This window comes from Oncorhynchus mykiss, chromosome 13 (genome assembly GCF_057628025.1).
Source record: "Oncorhynchus mykiss isolate SJ-2025 chromosome 13, ASM5762802v1, whole genome shotgun sequence".
NCBI lineage: Eukaryota > Metazoa > Chordata > Actinopteri > Salmoniformes > Salmonidae > Oncorhynchus > Oncorhynchus mykiss.
The window spans coordinates 48,287,347-48,306,169 of record NC_143034.1 but is presented as its reverse complement, the minus strand read 5'-3'; the positions used below and the strand labels follow the sequence as shown (position 1 = coordinate 48,306,169).

Below are 18,823 nucleotides of genomic sequence, written 5' to 3'. Positions count from 1 at the left end.
CCAGACATGGGATAAATAAAGTCGAATTAATTGTCTCTATAGCCTAAAGAGCAGAGAGACATAACTACTAGACCTACTTAGACAGGATTGATTCGCTTTATTCACAACACATTTCTGTACATAAGCGAGTGGGGAAACATGAACTAGTACTATGAAGGTCTCCGGACAAATAGCATAATGTAACAAAAATGAATGGTTCGGAGCTTCCCCGCAGTAGACTATGGTCATACATTTTTGTTAACCTTTTACACAATCATAAATGTCCTCAGTTTTCACCGGAGATGAGTCTATTTTGAACTGCGAGAATAAATAATCTCTAGGCATATAAAGGTAAATATAACACAATTATTGAATATATATATATATATATATATATATATATATATATATATATATATATATATATATATATGTATGTATATATATATATATATGTATGTATAGAGAGAGAGAGAGAGAGAGAGAGATATCAGATGACACACTGGTGCTGCACATCTAGCTACAATGTTTTATTTGTTTGCCTCATAAAGACAGCATTTACCTGCCTACATGAGTTCAAAACTAGTCTACCAAAAAAACTATAACAATAACTACAACACCGTATACACAAGAAGCTACTTTGTAAACCTGGGAAAAATTCTCACACATTTCTAAATTAAGTCTCATTAATTACAGTATAAGTGCTGGGGAATAAGGGTTCACATTTCTTCCTAACATCGTTCCTCTTATTAGCAGAAGATTAATTAGTGTGTGATGTAATTAATAACTTAACATCTGCCTTTTTTCAATCAGCCTATCGACAGCAGGCTGAGGAGTCGATCGCCCCCTTTCATCAACATCCCGTTATATTGCACGCGAATTGGTTGTAGTCTCGAATAAAATTTGACCGCGTTGGATGATAAATGTCTTTGTGTAAAATTAGGGTATTTGTAACTCGGCATCGATTACTAGAGAGAGTAAACATTTAAAACGCCACAACATGTTGACCAAAAACTAGCCTCCGTCATTTTCGATGTGGAAGCGAGCGTTCGAAATTAGTCCATCTCTTTCACCTTTTACTGGGATACAATCTGATCACTCTCTCTTGGTGGTCCCCCGTGTAGTTGTGATGTAGTTCTTATCAAAGCCCTCCTGTCTTGTTGTGACAGCTCTGATATTGTTTATTGAGGTGGATGTCAGGTTTAATTAGCAATCGATATGGAAAGCGTTTGCAGACCGCGCCTCTGACGTCATACTCGATTACCGTTTCTCATTGGTCTCAAATTCCCAAAGCCTAGGCTAATTATTGGAAGGTTCATGTTGATAAAGTACAGCTCATCCTTCCCTCCACATCATGTCCCCTCCTCGCTGGCCACTCTCACTGCATGCTTTTTAAATTCACACCACCAGCCTCCAGACGTCGTTTCCTTTTGCCTAGGAGATGATGGACAGCAGGATACTGGATCCACCTCATGCCCAGTTCGGAGGCTCTCTCGGCGGGATGGTGGGCTTTCCGTACCATCTAAGCCACCATCATGTTTACGAATTAGCCGGTCATCAACTTCAATCTGCGGCCGCAGTTCCTTTTTCAATAGACGGATTACTTAATGGTTCCTGCACAGCTTCAGTGGTTAATTCAAACCCCCTCTTGTCTGGCTGTGGTATGAATGGAGATAACCAGCAGTACAAGTTGACAGGTAAGCAAAACGAAATACAATACTTATCAAAAGGTTGGCTGTAGATCAAAGGACTAAACAAAGAACTGAAAGTGTCTGTATATCCTGTATATCCTCTCCATAAAGCGTTAAAGAGGGAATCCAAATCCTAAGAAACAAAGACGCTTATTCTGCTTTCACATGAGGCTTTATGCAATTCCTTTCAGTGGAGAGCAGCATAGGAGCTCAACTCCAAACATGAAACCCCCTTGTGTTGTGACAGGGTGGGAAACATCACTATTTCTCTATTGTTAGTAGAATGTTTTAATGTGTTTTTGTTATTATTATCAGGATCAATATTGTGTGATTAATTGTCTATTATTACTAATATTTTCTTACCATCGAAAACGGACATAATAGCCCAATTTATTAGACTATATTTGATTCATTTCTTTATAAAGGACCACAGAAACAACGTTCACTTGCAAAAAATCATGCCGACTACTTTTGCGTCTCTCACACACTCTCTTGTTTTGTATTCTCATGCTAGATTCGTGTGACCCAGACAAGGATAGCCCTGGTTGTAAGAGACGACGAACTCGTACAAATTTCACTGGTTGGCAACTGGAAGAATTAGAAAAGGCTTTTAATGAGAGTCACTATCCCGACGTGTTCATGAGGGAAGCACTGGCTCTGAGATTGGACTTGATAGAATCGAGGGTACAGGTAAATATCAACCATATCCACTTTTTGGAATTCACTGTTGTTGGTTTGTTATGATGTGTAGCCTAATGTTTCTTAAACACTGATAGGCTGTTTGAACAAAGGAAAGTAGGCCTATTTATTCCCCATGTGTCTTACACAAATATGTTACAATAGTCTCTTTTAGATATATAGCTGTCCTGTAATTCCTGTCTCTTTGTTGTTTTGTACTGTAACCAACAACTCCACGGGGAGCTCGTGTAATATAGGCACACAAAGGCCTATTATAGTATGTACAGTACGATGCCTGTATCATACAGTACGATGCTTCAAAACTGCAAATGAAAGCAAATCATTTTCACAATTTTAAAAAGGAAAACATTATCAAACGTGAATATTTATTTAGATAACACAATATACGATATATTTATAGAGATACAGTCTTCGAAAACAAGGGTGATACGAGCAGCAAACCGAGTATAAAGAGGACCTCTGGTTCAAGGAGAAATACTTTAAATATGGCTAAACCATGGACTGGTCAGTTCATTTGCTGTACTTGATATCAATATGAATTGTGTAGGTTCAGCCGGCAAGGCTATATTACTTGCACTCAAACATACTTCAAATGAATATGTCTACATACATCGACGTATGCACATTCAGTCTTTTCACTTGTATTTTCCTATATAAACCGATAGAACACCCAAGTATACACATACATTTCTGAACTTGAATATTGATACATTTTCAAGCCGTACATTTTTATAAAGGACACACCTTTTCCCACATCTATCCTCATCAGTCAAATGTCCATGCACGTGGACTTATTATTGTGATCTGTGCACTTCTGATGCCAAAAGCTCATATGTATATTGTGTTATGCACAGAGAAAATGCCCAAAAATTGCAAAAGCGACATGCCAAATATAGGACTAAACCAGCGTTTATTTTTTGCCTTAGCAATACACAGCTGAAATAATCAACTAATCATCAAGCTTTGATCATTTGAATCAGCTGTGTGGTGTTAGGGAAGAAAAAAAAAAAACGTTGACCCCCTGGGGTCCCGAGGACCGAGTTTGGGAAATGCTGGTCGAGTCCTATATTTGGCATGTCACTTTAGCCATTTTTAGGCAGTTAGTTTTTAGGGAAATGTGAGTATTTGTAACCATATTAAACCATTTATTATTGTGCATTTTATTGGGACACAAGGGCCCATCATAAGTGAGATATATGTTTTCATGGAGCATTTTCCAGATCAGACAGACAGCATTTAACTTTTAATTGAATAACGAAGAAGGCACAAGCACACGGAATAATTGTAGGCCTAGTCGAATTGGAAAATAAATATGCTTATTTTTGTCATCGCATCTGATAATAAACAATTGTAGGCCTACAAGCAAGAGGCATTGCTCTTTGGTTTTGTGTCATTTGGAACCATCTACAAAACATTATTCCAATGGTTCACACAAATATTATCCTGAATTATTATTATTACTATGTATGTATTTTTTTTTTTTTTAAGAAAGTGGACTTCTTTTTGAACGTGGGTAACATGATTTGTTTCTCTATTATGCAGGTATGGTTCCAAAATCGTAGAGCTAAGTGGAGGAAAAAAGAAAACACAAAGAAGGGTCCAGGGCGACCAGCTCACAACTCCCACCCAACAACATGCAGTGGAGAGCCCATGGACGCGGAGGAGATCGCCAGGCGAGAGCTGGAGAGGATGGAGAAGAAGAAGAGGAAGCAGGAGCGAAGACTGTTGAGGTCCCAGAATAAACTTTTGTCAGGGGACCTATTTCACACCCCAGGATCTGACAGTGACAGCGGAGTGTCACAAGTGACAGACAGTGAACAAAATCCACATTGTGACTCTGTAGGCCGAAACCAAACCCAATCGAGCTGTGACCTAACACCACAAACCCTCCAGAACCAAAGACACTTGAACCAAGATGCTGGTGGATCCGAGCTGGACTCGTCCGACAGCAGTCAACAGTCAAGCATGTGCGCCAACAGCAGAGCCTCCACCCTTCAGAAGCTGAACCCATTCAGCGTAGAAAGCCTTCTATCCGACTCCAGACCAAGGCGCAAACCGAACATAGATGGATTTTCTGCCTTACCTTCTTCGCGGCCTTTGATAGGGAAAGGACATTTCTTACTCTATCCTATCACCCAGCCGCTTGGATTCCTTGTTCATCAGACTGCTTTGAAGACAACACCACCAGACTCAGATACTGACAACTCCACACAAAGAACCCTAGTGAATGACAGCAGCTTATCTGCCAATACTGGACATAAAAACCACAAGGAGTCCAACAATCTCAACGACGCAACAGCAATCAAAGTGCAGGTCAACTTTACCGCGAAAAATACTAGTTCCCCACAGAACAGCCCAGGCCATGTTACCTTTTCCAGTAGCAACTGTAGTCAGCCTTCAGCCAGTTGTAGTGCAACATATTTCCAAGATGATGATGATTCAAAGTATCTGCCATTAGACAAAAAAGAGCAGTCTGTAAAAGACTACCCAGAGAGTTCCGAGTCTGTGACAACCAACTGTCCACCAGAGACAAAGACAGAGACTCAAGATGTCGGTATGGAATAATAGACCTATAGGTGAGAAACAATATTGATAGCGTCAACAACACCTTTCATTTGCCCAAAGCTCAATCACGTCTTAGAATATAAATTCTCATTTTACAGATGACATATATAGCCTATTTTCTGATGATGATGGGTTATAACTGTGTGTGTGTTTGCTGCGTGCGTGCGTGCGTGTATATGTGCACGTGTGTGTGTGGTGGTGGTGGTAGTAGTACTAGCCCCCTTGTGTAACAAACTGTAAAAATACATAAAAACCACAAAAATCCTCAAAGGCTGTAAAAAGTATTATAATATTTATATATGTAAGGTTTTCATAAATAAATCGATTGTATACAATACATCCAAACCGTGTGAGACCTTAAATAGCCCGTATAGTGGGTATAGGTAGCGCTTTCTGTTAAAATCTGATGTTGTATTTTGTGTATTGCTTTAACAAATTTATTCATCTATAAGCCTCACTGAAATGAGGTTACGAGCCGGAGGCGAAAGGACCCGCTCGACTCCTGCAGAGTTTTGATATGAAAGTAATTATTTTCCCGGTGGCTACTGCAGGGATTCAGTTTATTTTAGCCCAAAGGGTTATTATACATTACCGATTTCTAGTGATATGAAATCACATAAACTTCCAAGAATAATAGAATTAGCATGAAAGGCTGGGGTGTCAAATTGAAATACGAAAATAATAGCCCCGGCAGCTGGGAGTGTGTTTGTGCATATTGGATAGGAGATGGGAATTCGTGGGGCGGAATTTTCATGAGCTTTTCACTTTGTCAGGGCCCTTGTATCCGGCTATATTAAGATAGATGTTCGATGATATCCCTCATTGTTCTGTCGCTTACATTGATGTTTCTGTGTTATCAGCCTATTGATCATGCGTCGGCTGTAATAGGACGGGCGAAGCAAACGTGCCTATTTACAATAGCAGAACACATTTGTTCTAATAGGGTTGGCGGTCCCCAGGGATGCTATGCAGGCTCGGGGACATCTGCGCCATGGCAATATTAGCAATGTTGACCAGATCTAAAGTCTAGGTAAGAAAGGAAAGACCATTCACATCTCAAACAGCTTGTTTTACAAGATAGGACCTATAGGTATAACGCACGAGAAAATGCCCCCAATAACACGAACATCTAAATCCTAAAAATGGAAAACATCCATTCCAGTGTGGTGTAGTTGTTCTTAAATACCCCGAGGCCCTGCTACTCTTTTAGGGTCTTGATTTGCAAATAAATTGAAAATAATCAGAGGGGCAGCTTTACATCTGAGCCGGCGCAAATGAATTTCTGAGCCTGTGTCCCTTTCATAATATTTACATAATTTTCACCCGATGACTGCTGTTTGCTCAGAGGAAGCAATGACTTATTGGGTGTGGGTGAAGGGGGGCTTTTGGTATAAGAGACAGGCAAAAGTGTATAGGGAAAGGGAAAATGTAATCTCAACAGAGAATATATAGGCCTATGGCAGACAGAAAGTCAATAAGCTAATGAATAACTTATTATTTGATGAAAACAGATCCAAATACAATGGCCCTTGGAAGTCCTCAACCCAACAAGGATAATACTTTGAACTTTTATTAAATATATATTCCTATACCCGACATAACATTGAAAGACATTATCTTCTTATTCAGCCAGCCACAGCCAGCCCAGCTCCCCCAATTATTGAGCTTTATTTCTGTCAATAGGTTGCCATTTAGGATAGGCCATTTGGAAATTAGAGTTGTCTGGATGTGTCCTTCAATATATATATATATTTTGTGTGTGTGTCTTATTTGGAGCGTATGTTGTATGGTAGGGGGTGTTCATGTTTAATTCATTAGCATACCGAACAGGAGTATCGTGGCTGCGCACTGGTGGCCTTAAGGTGAAATTAGCGATTTGCTTAAGTAGTTAAGCTTTTTTTTTTGCCTGAGAGCTGCACGCTGTATGATTTAAGACAAACTATCAATCGATATGGCCCAGGCAGCCTCCAGGAAATGTGTCCTCCATGAATCATACTTTATGAATTCAATTTCTACCCGGAGAAATTTTCAATTTGAACGCCGGATCATTATGGGAGAGTGTAAATTGTTTTTGCTCTATTATGCATCGGACGCCATCATTTTTCTTTCTAATTACGGAGGTGTCAGGTCGGGCTGTCATGCAGGCGCTGATTTTCAATTTAACTGATCATCATGCATTCATTTTCCCATTTGATAAATCTGCTATCTCGACGCCTCTCCATGCCTGGAATGCTAAAAGAGAGACACAGACTGGCAAAGTAATAGGGGCGTATATGCAGCAATAAGTGCAGATCAGGCAGCTAATTTAGCACCTCCTGATATTTCATTTCCATTTTTCATTTTCAACTCTCAAAGGAGGGAAAAGCAGCCCAAAGGCAGAAAGCTCGTTCGTATTCAGCATCAGAGAGGGAAAAAAACTACGAAAAAGCTTGTTTTCAACGACACATCCAAATTAGGATATCAAGCTTAATTAATGCTAATTGAGTTTCTCAATACGTGTTATTTTTATTTAATAGAAACAAATTTGCGCAATTAATTATGAGCGTGATATCAAGAACCTCATTTGCAACATTCTCTTTTCCCTCCCTCGCAGCTTTGAGTAAATTAACTTGTTTTGTCATTTGCCATTTTTTTTGCAAACTAAGGGGGTGAACCAAATCCCAACCAGGAATTATGCCATTGACATTATTTAAGAATGAAAGACGCACACTTTTTAAAATATTTTTACAACATGCAATGTTCATAGCACACACCAATGCCGAACTATACAACATAATTATACAGATATGCCTACGAATGTATTACTCATCCACTTACGTAGTTTTTCTTCAACATTGCATGGGCCTATTGGTGTTAGAAATGAATGAGTGTAACATCAATTTCTATTCATGAAGCAATTCATTAATTGTTGTCTCGTCATTTAATTTGTTACAGTCTTAACTATTTGAAGATGGCTAGTACACATTATTATAGGAATTAACACAAAGAAAATTGTGTTTAGTGACCTGCTAATTCGTTGGTTTTGTAGATTACAGGAATGTTATTAAGCACTTTTCCTTATACATTTTCCAAGATCATGTTTCCTAACAAGCCTTTAGGATATTTTTGAAGATTCTTTGAGTTTCTAAGTGGTTTTTCACGTATTATTGCCAGAGGTTTTCTACAAACTTGTCACTAATAGTATCTGCTTAGCAGGGCTTTGTTTCAGTAGCTGGAAATGAGCATGAATGTAGAAGGACTGTGCCAAATCAATTCAAGATTGGAATGATCAGTCATACACGACAGACATCAAATTACAGATTTGTTTAGCTATTCGATGTGGATCTATAGATAGTCCTACAACATAGCTTAGTATATGCGTATATGACTTGCAGATGTGAGCCTATATCTTATATCATAACCAAACAAAGCAAATGTACACCAATAATTTTAGGCTACAACAACCCATAGACAAAACATGGCAAAATATTCAATTTCCACGTGACTCAAAATCAATTTAGGCATTGACCGTAAAACAATGCACATGCCTATGATATTCCTATCCCACGTTAGTTTGGCCGAGATCAGAGCGATTAAGTCTGTCGGTCCATTAATAAGCATGCGATGTAATAAAATCCTAAAAAAGCATGGCGGAGTTGCTCCAGGATAGGAGCCAAATGTCAAGTAGCATTTTAAGCGATTGTGTTAAAGATCCAAGTGCCAGTGTTTCTCTTTGGGTATCACTGGGACAGAAGGAAGTCCCCTTCATTCTCGCATTCAGCCTCACTGCATTATCTAAACAACGTTGGTAGCCTAAACTAAAATGACATCAATTTGACATCAAGTCATTGGATACATTGATGAGATTAGTCGATCATAGTCGTTCATGAACAATGCACTACTAGCCCATAGCACAAACTACAACATGTCTTATAGAGCATCCAGTACAATCAAAGCGTGACAAGCAAGACGCCAAAACATAAGCTACTATAGGTAGAACGTTGGCTATACACTCTTAGAAAAAAGGGTTCCAAAATGGTTCTTCGGCTGTCCCCATTGGAGAACCCTTTTTGATTCCAGGTAGAACTCTTGGGTTACATGTAGAACCGTTTGTGGAAAGGGTTTTGGGTTCCATGTAGAGCCCTTTGTGGAAAGGGTTTTACATCGAACCCAAAACTGTTCTACCTGGAACCAAAAAGGGTTCTTCAAAGGGTTCTCCAATATGGGGACAGCCGAAGAACCATTTTAGGTTCTAGATAGCACTTTTTTTTAATAAGAGTGTAGAGATGTGTGAAAACGGAAATATTCTATTGAAATGTTAATGTCTGGTGTGTAATAGGCCCACCCATTTGAAGAACTTCTATAACATTTAATTATCTCATCATCTCAACTGTCGCCTGTCGGCTTTATCTGCAAATTCACGCTTGGAAAGTACAGGCAGTGGGGGACTGAATTATACTCTATCCATCTGTCATATCAACCAACTACGTCAAACCATGTGGGAAACAAAGGCAACCACCTAGAATTATTCAGTTATTGTAAGGTTTGAGGTATAGGCCTAGCTCCAATCTGCTTTCAGCTACGTTCAATACAGTATGTCTCAAAATGCTTCCTCTATAGCAAATGCATCTTGTCATATCCGGATGTTGACATTCTGGTTTACATTTGACGCGTTTACCATCCATTATTTTCACCTGGAATAAATCAACATCATAAACATGACCCAGAAATTAACACCAACTCCCTTGGTCATTGTGGTTATTAAATATCTAACAGCCTGTGACTGCAGCCCTGCTCTTCTCTGCTAATTATCACCTTGTGAAAAGTGTTTCATTAGCTTTTTTTCATTTAATGAACCAACCACGGAATTCCAGCCAAATAACTAATAAGGGGTCTTCCTCAAAGTCATGAGTAATGACATTTAACATAGGCCTATGTATTATAGATAGACCTATAGCCTGTACAGCTTATCTAGCCACTCTCAGCTCATGTGTGATATGGATGAATGTACTTCCTCAGTGGACCCATATGTCAACACCCACATGCTTTAAAAAGATCACTCAATCTGTTTCCAAATCCATTCAGCAAAAAAAAAAAAAAAAAGAAACCTACATGGAATCAATAAGGTATTGCCACACAAGGTCTTGTTTGCTTGACTCTTTTTGCTCCCAGAAATGATATCATGGGTTACATGTAATAGATAGAACGTGCATTTGATTGTATGGCGTTACATGACCAGCATCATCCAGCACACATATGCACGATCCACCTGGGTGATACCTACTGCATATAGAAAGCATTTTATGTTTTGAAGCTAGGTTATATTCAGACAGCTTACAGGGCTTTCGCTCCCCACCACCACACGTTTTTCACCTGTGTTGATATGCCACAATGAAGACTAACCACTTTGTGGTGGTTTCTAGAGAACGGTGTAAACAGGCATTTTCCTCTCCCGACTTCCCAGGGAACCTGCGACCCAGAGGTTAATGAAGCGTGAAGTGTGAAAACCTCCTGAGATGGGATGAGTTAAAAAGTGTCCTCAGATGTTAAGGCAACACTGTCCAAATCTATTTGTGGATGTCAGCTCTTTTCATATGCCTCAAATCAGTCTTTTTCAGAAGGTAAAAACGCCCCATCTGTAGATCTTGGCACTTTTCACTTTAGAGGGCTTTTATCTTTTAGTATACTATCGCAAAGTAAAGTAATATATGTGTGTTGTCATTGAATACCCCATGAGAGATTGAATTGAAAGTTCAAAAGTATAGTTAATTAATACAGTCAGAGGATAAAAGCGAAATGGGTAAATGTTGTGGTTTATTATAGGACTTCAACTCCATGATCTTTTTGAAGGTACGTTTGACATGTAACATTGCATACGGATCATCTCAGAAAATGTATTGTAAACAATAGGATGTAACACTAGCAAAGTTCACTATCATGAGATTGATCTCCACTTGCTTTGTTGATGATCACCGTACGTCAATAGAGGAATGCATTGAGATATCATTTCCAATGTCTGAACTACACTGTAATAAAACAATTCTGGGAGCTCGTAAAAATGGAACATAACCTCCTGTGGCATCTTGGATCTGTCACTACAAGTCAAATATCCAGATAATAGTAGAAGTGTGTGTGTGGGGGGGTACTTTTCAGTTTCAGTTCCAGACCTTAGCTGCCCTTTGGAGTGTGCCTTCAGTTGCACCCTTTGGAGTGTGCCTTCAGTTGCACAGTGGTCATTAAAGTAGGTTGCTGTTCTGCTGGAGGTTAGGCTTTGTTAAATGATTTGATAGGTGGACTGTTTTCATTGATTTGGGTCAAGCCAAACATAGCAGGACATGAGAGAAATTGCCATAGGGTGTAGTTAACCCAAGGATAATTAGTTATTACTTCAGCCCTTAAACTGCATTAACCTTTTCCATTTCATACAGGGGATTGGTTCTGATCACACTGTCAGGCAGTGTTCCATCCTCCATCAAAAGTTAGCTATAAAAACCATTACCCAGAACACACCTCAACAGAGAGATTGTCTCCCTGAGTAGTCCCATCAAAGCAGTTTCTCCAGCTTTTTACTTCTAACTATCCTTTTAGAAATGTCCCCAAAAAGGCACAGTTTTTAACTACATAAGTCAGCTCCAGCAAATGAAAGAGGTGTCAGAGGTTGGTTTAAAAAAAAAAACTTTACAAAGTTACCATGCAGCCTGTAACAATACTCCCCAGTGTTGTTTATCAAAGTTACTCATCCTCATGGTCTCGATACATAATTACTTTTAAATAACATCCCTCACAATCCGAACTAAACAGTGCATGGGCTGGTGTTAGTGATCTTATTTCAGCCTGCAGCGGAAGTGTTCTTTAGCTAATAGGCATTTTCTGGTTGCAATTAAACTGGTCGGCGTGAAGGTCTTGACATGTCCTCCAACAGGCTAGTCACCAGCCCCCAGCTCTCTCCTTCCTTTCATCATTAAAGTGGTATTGCAAATGCTCTTTACACATCAAGGCCAAGACCTCGGATTTGACTACTACATGCACATTATTTCATCCTTGGACTCCCTGGTAGTACTGACATGTACAATTCTGTCATTAATGCGGCAGGAAGCCCGGGGATGGACCAGACACAGGGTTTCACTTGAGGTCCAGTTTTTTTTAATGGGCCATGGGAAATAGGGTCTAACTGGGCCTGAAATGTCCCTATCAAAGTGTCCTGTAGACTGTAGAGGAGGAGCATGTTATGCCTCTGTCGCCAGTCCGATCGATCACATTAGAGCAGGAAGTGGGGAAGATCTGACAGGCCAGAAACACTTCAATACTGACACACTCTGACTGGGAGCTTCAGGCACACTTCTTGAAATAAAAAGAAAGCCTTGTACCAGCCCTGTAAGTGGGTGTGATTAGGCATAAAGGATCCCATTGTGCAAAGGCTGGAAGAAAATTAGAAGTGATAGTGGGACAGAATCAATGCTGTTTTCCTCTCAGAAGTGTGACCATATCCATCAACAACACCGAGATGTCTAAGGATCGCTTCCCTACCAAACACCTTATCGACGGCTAGAGGAAGGACCTGAGGAAGGAACCTTTTAAGACATAACATTCATTTCAGCGCTATCGATAAGCAGGCCAGCCTTTCAAAATAACCGATTATGGCACAGGAGAAATAATTTAAGCACCACCTACAGCTTTTTAAGCCTAATAAATGGGGAGTTGGAGGACATACATTTACTGAACAAATTGAGGTTCTCTCCAGCAGGCAGGCTCCCAAATAGGAATTCAATTAAAAGTAATATATGTAAAGTAGATATCAGTAGGAATTTTAATGCACACTGGTATGCAACTGTGAAGCACAAACCACACATATTACTTTAACCCGAGATGCCATATGGAAATTCAAATGGAGCTAGTATTGAACATTCAAGCATTTACAATAGATTTGCACAGAGACATTCCAATCACTTGGGTTATGACAATGTCCACTGAAATTGGCAAAACAAAGCCCACTAAATCTAATAATCACATTTGGTATGAAACTCAATCTTAATGGCATACTCATGAATAAATGAGCAAGACAGCATAGGGGGCAAGACTGTATAGAAGCCACTGCGTTAGGGCTTCTCAAATTTCTCTCAGTGCTACGCCATACGCCATGGTTAATTTTGGCTGTGCAAGGCTGCAGTTTGACTCACTAATCCAATGTGTTTGCCAGCTTTGGGCCACCCTCTGTCCGGGAGGTACTGTAATCCTTAGTAATACTGGCGGAGCGCGCACAGAGCAGGATGGCTTCTGATCAGGAAATATTGACTGTAATAATTTGTTGCTCGTCCCCAGAAGGTGCACCAGCCATGTTTAATCAACAAACAAAACACCCAATCTAACCCTAACTGGGTTGCCACTCTTTGTGGATCCAGTAGAACAAGTGGCTGCATGACAACATTTACCCCTCGTTAATTGATAGTTTATGGAGATCCTTATTGAAAACCTGTATGGTGGAGTGAAATGAAGACTTTGCTTCTCAGTACTAGCCCATGACTAGGCCATAATGTTACTGAATTGAAGGGAGTTCAGGTGAATGCGCCAAGCAATTGGTCTTGTGGTCCTGCTCTTTAATGGTGCCTATGTGCTGCTTCTCTTCTGGTCAGATTTAGGAACCTATTACACTGTAAAACCTTCCCCTGTTAATTTACAGAACTATACTGGCACCCCAGTGGCCAGTTTAATACTGTAATTTTGAGATGCAGAGATGCTGTAATATGTTTTACAGTACTATTTTCCTTACTGTACAGACATATTACACCATCCTTGCTGTACATTTACAGGGATGCTGTAATGTTTTACAGTAAGGAAAATAGTACTGTAAAGCAAAATTACAGTATTAAGCTGACAACTCTGGTACCAGGATAATGCTGTAAATGTATAGTGAAATTCAACCTCAAATCTAAATGTAAGAAAAACAATACATTTGTACATAAAATAAATGAATTCAAATAGGTAACAAAATTAAAAACGAATGGACAACAGAATTGACAATAGAAGTAACAAGAAGTTACCACACGTCACCAAATAAGAGAATCATTACAACACTAATGTATGCCTGTGCATTGGGGGCTGTGGGGGAGAGAGACAAAGAGAGAGAGGGAGACAGAGTTCAAATTGGGATTGGGTACAGTCCTAGATCTTCAGATTCAGAGCTCCTAGCTCCAACATACAGGACCAAGTGGAATAAAACAATGAACATGGTAATAAGAAAAATAGAAATAGTACTATGTACACTACCGTTCAAAAGTTTGGGGTCACCTAGAAATGTCCTTGTTTTTGAAAAAAAAGGCCATTAAAATAACATCAAATTGATCAGAAATACAGTGTAGACATTGTTAATTGATAAATGATCAGCCTTCATTTCTCAGAACAAGAATAGACCGACTAGTTTCAGAAGAAAGGTCTTTGTTTCTGGCCATTTTGAGCCATCGAACCCACAAATGCTGATGCTCCAGATACTCAAGTAGTCTTAAGAAGTCCAGTTTTATTGCTTCTTTGATCAGATCAAGTTTTCAGCTGTGCTAACATATTCGCTAAAGGGTATTCTAATGATCAATTAGCCTTTTGAAATGATAAACTTGGATTAGCTAACACAACGTGCCATTGGATCACAGGGGTGATGGCTGCTGATAATGGACCTCTGTATGCAGATATTACTTAAAGAATCTGCCGTTTCCAGCTACAATAGCCATTTACCACATTAACAATGTCTTCACTGTATTTCTGATCAATTTGATGTTATTTTAATGGACAAAAAAATGTGCTTTTCTTTCAAAAACAAGGACATTTCTAGGTGACCCCAAACTTTTGAGCGGTAGTGACCATAATAACAACAGTAGCAGTGATCAATAAATACATGTCCATTGGGGTGGACATTGACCATAGGTGGACCAACAGTCAGACTAAATTACCATTGAGGGGTGTGGAGACAAAGTGAAATAAAACAATACAAATAATAATAAAACGACAAAGAATCATGTATACATTATTAGCAACTGCTGCAGTGATGAATGTCATTGGGGTGGGGGGCAGAGTAAACAGTTTTTTTTTTTTGGGGGGGGGGGGGGGGGTATCACCCTCTGAAGCGCCTTTCGGTCCGCGGCGGTGGTGTTGCCATACCAGTCTGTGATGCAGCCCAATCTATGATCAGGGGCAACTCTGTTTGGGGTAAGGGGGTTCAGAGGAGGTGAAACACAACGGGACATTTTGGGCAGGAGAGCATCCAGGACAGAGAAGTCAGTGCAGCATCAGGTGTTCCTCATGGGGTTCCGTAACAAACCTCCTCAATTCTGATTTGTCAGCTCTTCTCACCCCTAGGACAAGCATAGAACAAGAAAGAATAGAATGAGAGACAGAGAGCACCAGGGCCGTTACTCTGTGGGTAAAAAGACAGGGGACAAAGGACATACCAAGTTGGTGTCGTGTGTATGTGTACTTGCCTCACTAGAGGTCTTCATTCAAACTCAATTTGCTCTTGGAAGAATGGGGCAGGGTAGGGATTGAGAACAAACAGCTGGCTTCCTCTGGGCCACCCTGTCATACACTTTGTTCCATCTTTCAGGATTCATCATCTTGGGTTGAAACGAACCTACAGCATATATCCAGAATAGTTTATGAAATCAATTGAGGTATTGAACAAATACAAATAAGACAGCTATATACACCTATCTCAAACCATGGCAAACGAATACAACATTGCTATAGCCTACACAATATCACAGATTATTTTACCAGATATACAACATTTTCCTTTCTAGCTGTGCCACCAAATGTTTGCGAACCACTGGTAAAAGTGAACAGGTTTAGCTAATACTGTAACATTACAGAACAATGTTTTTTAAATTAAACAAATGGCTAGCGGGAGAGGCAATATGGACAATCCTGGCCTACAAAACTATGATTTATGTTGCGCAGATGAGAGCCAAGTGAACACTCTGTTCTGGTGTTTTTGCTTCTGGTGTTTTTGCCATTTATGCTCTCCCCATTGAGTAGAATATGTCACGGTGACATCTAGATGGCTACCAATATTAGTTATTTCTTGTGTAGGCTGCTATCCTACTTGAAATACTGTATAAACCTGGAGGGGAAAATCTGACACTTTACTTAGTTTCCCCCGCCGACACTGTGTTAGGCTACAGCTGACCAGTGGCACTGCACCTTGGGTCGGCAGGCACCTCGATACAATGTGGTGCACTGGTCATTCATAGAGTACGGCCCACAACGTGGTTTATGCGGAAAATGTGGCCCGTCAATCCCCCAAAATACTGCTAGAAACAAGCCATTTTCTCTGTGGTAATGGTGGAAACATAACGGTCACGAATCTGCGCTCAGTGTATTCTCTATGGCGCTCAGTCTATTCTCTATGGCGCTCAGTGTATTCTCTATGGCGCTCAGAGGCTGCGATACAGCCTATAATCACAATAATCTCTCTGTGATGTTTTTCTAGGTCACACAGCTAGAAATTTACAAGAACTTTAGAGCAGACCGAAATGGCTTTTCTCAACTCGCGCTAGCTAGCTAGCAAACGTTAGCAAGCTATCTAGCAATGGTTAGCTAAGGAAACATGCAGTAATTCAACGTTGGCTAGCAATAAATATGCTTATTAACAAGGCAAGGTACCTATCCAGCAGCTGCTGAAAATATACCTCCACTTCACAGCTACTTCAGGAAGATATTTACTAAAATAGTCTGAGTTTCATGTGGCCTGCCCGACAGCATGAGGTTGACACCTGAAATGGATCATTTGAATCTACTGTAGGCATATGCTATTACTGTAAAGAAATACAGTCTGTTAGAGTAATATTTACAGGAGGCGTCCGAATTACAGTTATTTTCAGTATTTTACCCATAATGCAGTGCAATCTACTGCATGAATGCTGTAAAACACATTTATGGTATTATACTATGCATTCTACAGTGTTTTACTGTTGAAATAATAGAAAAGTCTTACAGTGTATGTGGATTTGGCTGTACATATCTGCTGTAGATCCATAGATGCAGGCAGCCCCTAAAGGCTGTTGACCTCTAGCTATATCTGCGTCTCGGGTGGCACCGTATCCCCTGTATAGTGCACTACTTTTCACCAGAGGCCTATGGGCCCTGGTCGGGGTTGGTGCACTTTGTGGTGGAATGGGGTGCCATTTGAGAAACTCTGTATATATCACTCCCTTAATGAATTCAGAGGAGAAGAGCTCTACCAAAACAGTACCTTGTCTGGGTTATTTATTGCTAATCCTGCCTCCTCCTCGGTTAAATTCCACGTTTTCTTTTCTCTGGTCGTCTCCCATGTGAATCCAACATGGAAGACCTGTATCTCAATCAGTATTGTTCTTTTCCTTTCTTTGTCCTCTGCCCTCTTGGGAATGTCATCAACATGCTGACTATTTATATAAACAGAATTACTTGCAACCCCCCCCCCCCCCCCAAAAAAATGAAGTAATTTAAATAAATGACAACACATCCGTAAACTCCTTTACAAAAGCTTGCTTTATCACAGGAGATATGGGCTGTGTGCATGTTCAAGATATCTTCAACTACAAAAGCACTTTTCCATTAAGGAACTAAAAATGAGCAGAGAAAATTGTTCCTTGAATTTCTTTGGGCAGATAACGATTCTTATCTTTATCAGCAGTTAATCTGCTAAGGTCAAGATTAAAGGGAAATGTGAAGTGAACCCCTAGTGTCCCCAATTAAAAAAATAAAGAAAGAATGCAAGGGAGAGGGAGAGAAAGAGAGAAGTAGACTCTGTCATAGATTAGCCTGCTCTCCAGTCCCCTAAGTACTGCAGAGAAATAGAAAACAACACAATTAAATTATGACACCTGACACTTAGACCTCACTTCAGTGAAAATGGACTAACTGTAGAATGTGAGATACTGTCAGACGATTAATGTGTGATCACACACATTAGCACCTCTCCAACACGACATTTCCTGATGGCCCCCCCCCCCCCCATTTTGAGTAACATCAGTTACTCAAGAACATGTCTCTAAAATGTGTCCTCTCATGAGCTTGGGGGACAACCATATGTTAGAGGTAAACTGATTGCACAGATTGCGATCATATCTAAAGCAAGTGTTGACTGACAGATGGACTGTGCAAGCTTCATTCTCTCCAACATACATGAAAAGTAGCAATTAATGCACCTCATATAATCACTTCAATAAACATAAATTCTATGGACTTAAAGTAAGAATGCACGTTCCAAAGGTCATAAGACAATCAAACAAGCTGTTGTGACATTAAAAGGGGGTGGGGGGGTGACATGTTTATGTTAGAGAAATTGAATGCACCTGAGTTACTTTAAAGCCAGACCACAGTATCTTGACATTGAAATAGGCCAATATTTACGCCTCACACCTGGTGTTATAAGGTCAGTCCTTTACGTTAGTTACAGTAGGAAATGAAATATTTAAAACTGGCATCCTTTCCATCTCTAAATGGAGAGAAAGCATGTTTAGCCATTAGAGCTAGAGCGCCCACACATATTACAATACAAACAACACCTACACAAGCCCACTCAGAATAACAGCGCACACTTCAGTATCAACACGAGACATGATTCAAATGGTAGTCCATGTGATCTCAAAGCAGTGCAACACATTTAATTGCTGTCACCTGAGGTCACGAACAAGCAGGAACCATTTCTCTTCTGGAACCTTCCCTGAAGCTTTCTTCGGCTGGTCGCCTCACGCCGGTGCCATACAGTGCCCATTACATTGCCCCTTTACAGAAGATAATATTCATAAGGAGAGCAAGGAGGGGAGGGAAATATTGTCGCTCACTATTTTGCACAACTGGTAATTAACGGTGTAACGTTGAACAATTTCCAAGGCTTTGAGTGCAAATAAGCAAAATGACTGGGAAGTAATTGAGTAAGTGCC

At 40.0% G+C, this 18,823-nt stretch overlaps 1 protein-coding gene across 1 annotated transcript; it reads left to right on the top strand.

Moving 5' to 3' along the window:
• Nucleotides 1-1,296: 1,296 nt before the first annotated feature.
• LOC110486307 (homeobox protein unc-4 homolog) lies at nt 1,297-5,273 on the top strand. The gene is made up of 3 exons (XM_021557797.3): nt 1,297-1,676; nt 2,185-2,360; nt 3,912-5,273. Exons 1-3 carry the CDS (start codon nt 1,421-1,423, stop codon nt 4,932-4,934), a joined length of 1,455 nt encoding a protein of 484 aa, XP_021413472.2. The 5' UTR covers nt 1,297-1,420; the 3' UTR covers nt 4,935-5,273.
• Nucleotides 5,274-18,823: the final 13,550 nt, after the last annotated feature.

Coding starts and splice junctions, on each gene's coding strand:
- LOC110486307 (XM_021557797.3), top strand. CDS start 1,421: ATGATGGACAGCAGGATACTGGATCCACCTCATGCCCAGTTCGGAGGC. Junction 1,677..2,184: donor CCAGCAGTACAAGTTGACAG/GTAAGCAAAACG, acceptor TTCTCATGCTAG/ATTCGTGTGACCCAGACAAG. Junction 2,361..3,911: donor TGATAGAATCGAGGGTACAG/GTAAATATCAAC, acceptor TCTATTATGCAG/GTATGGTTCCAAAATCGTAG.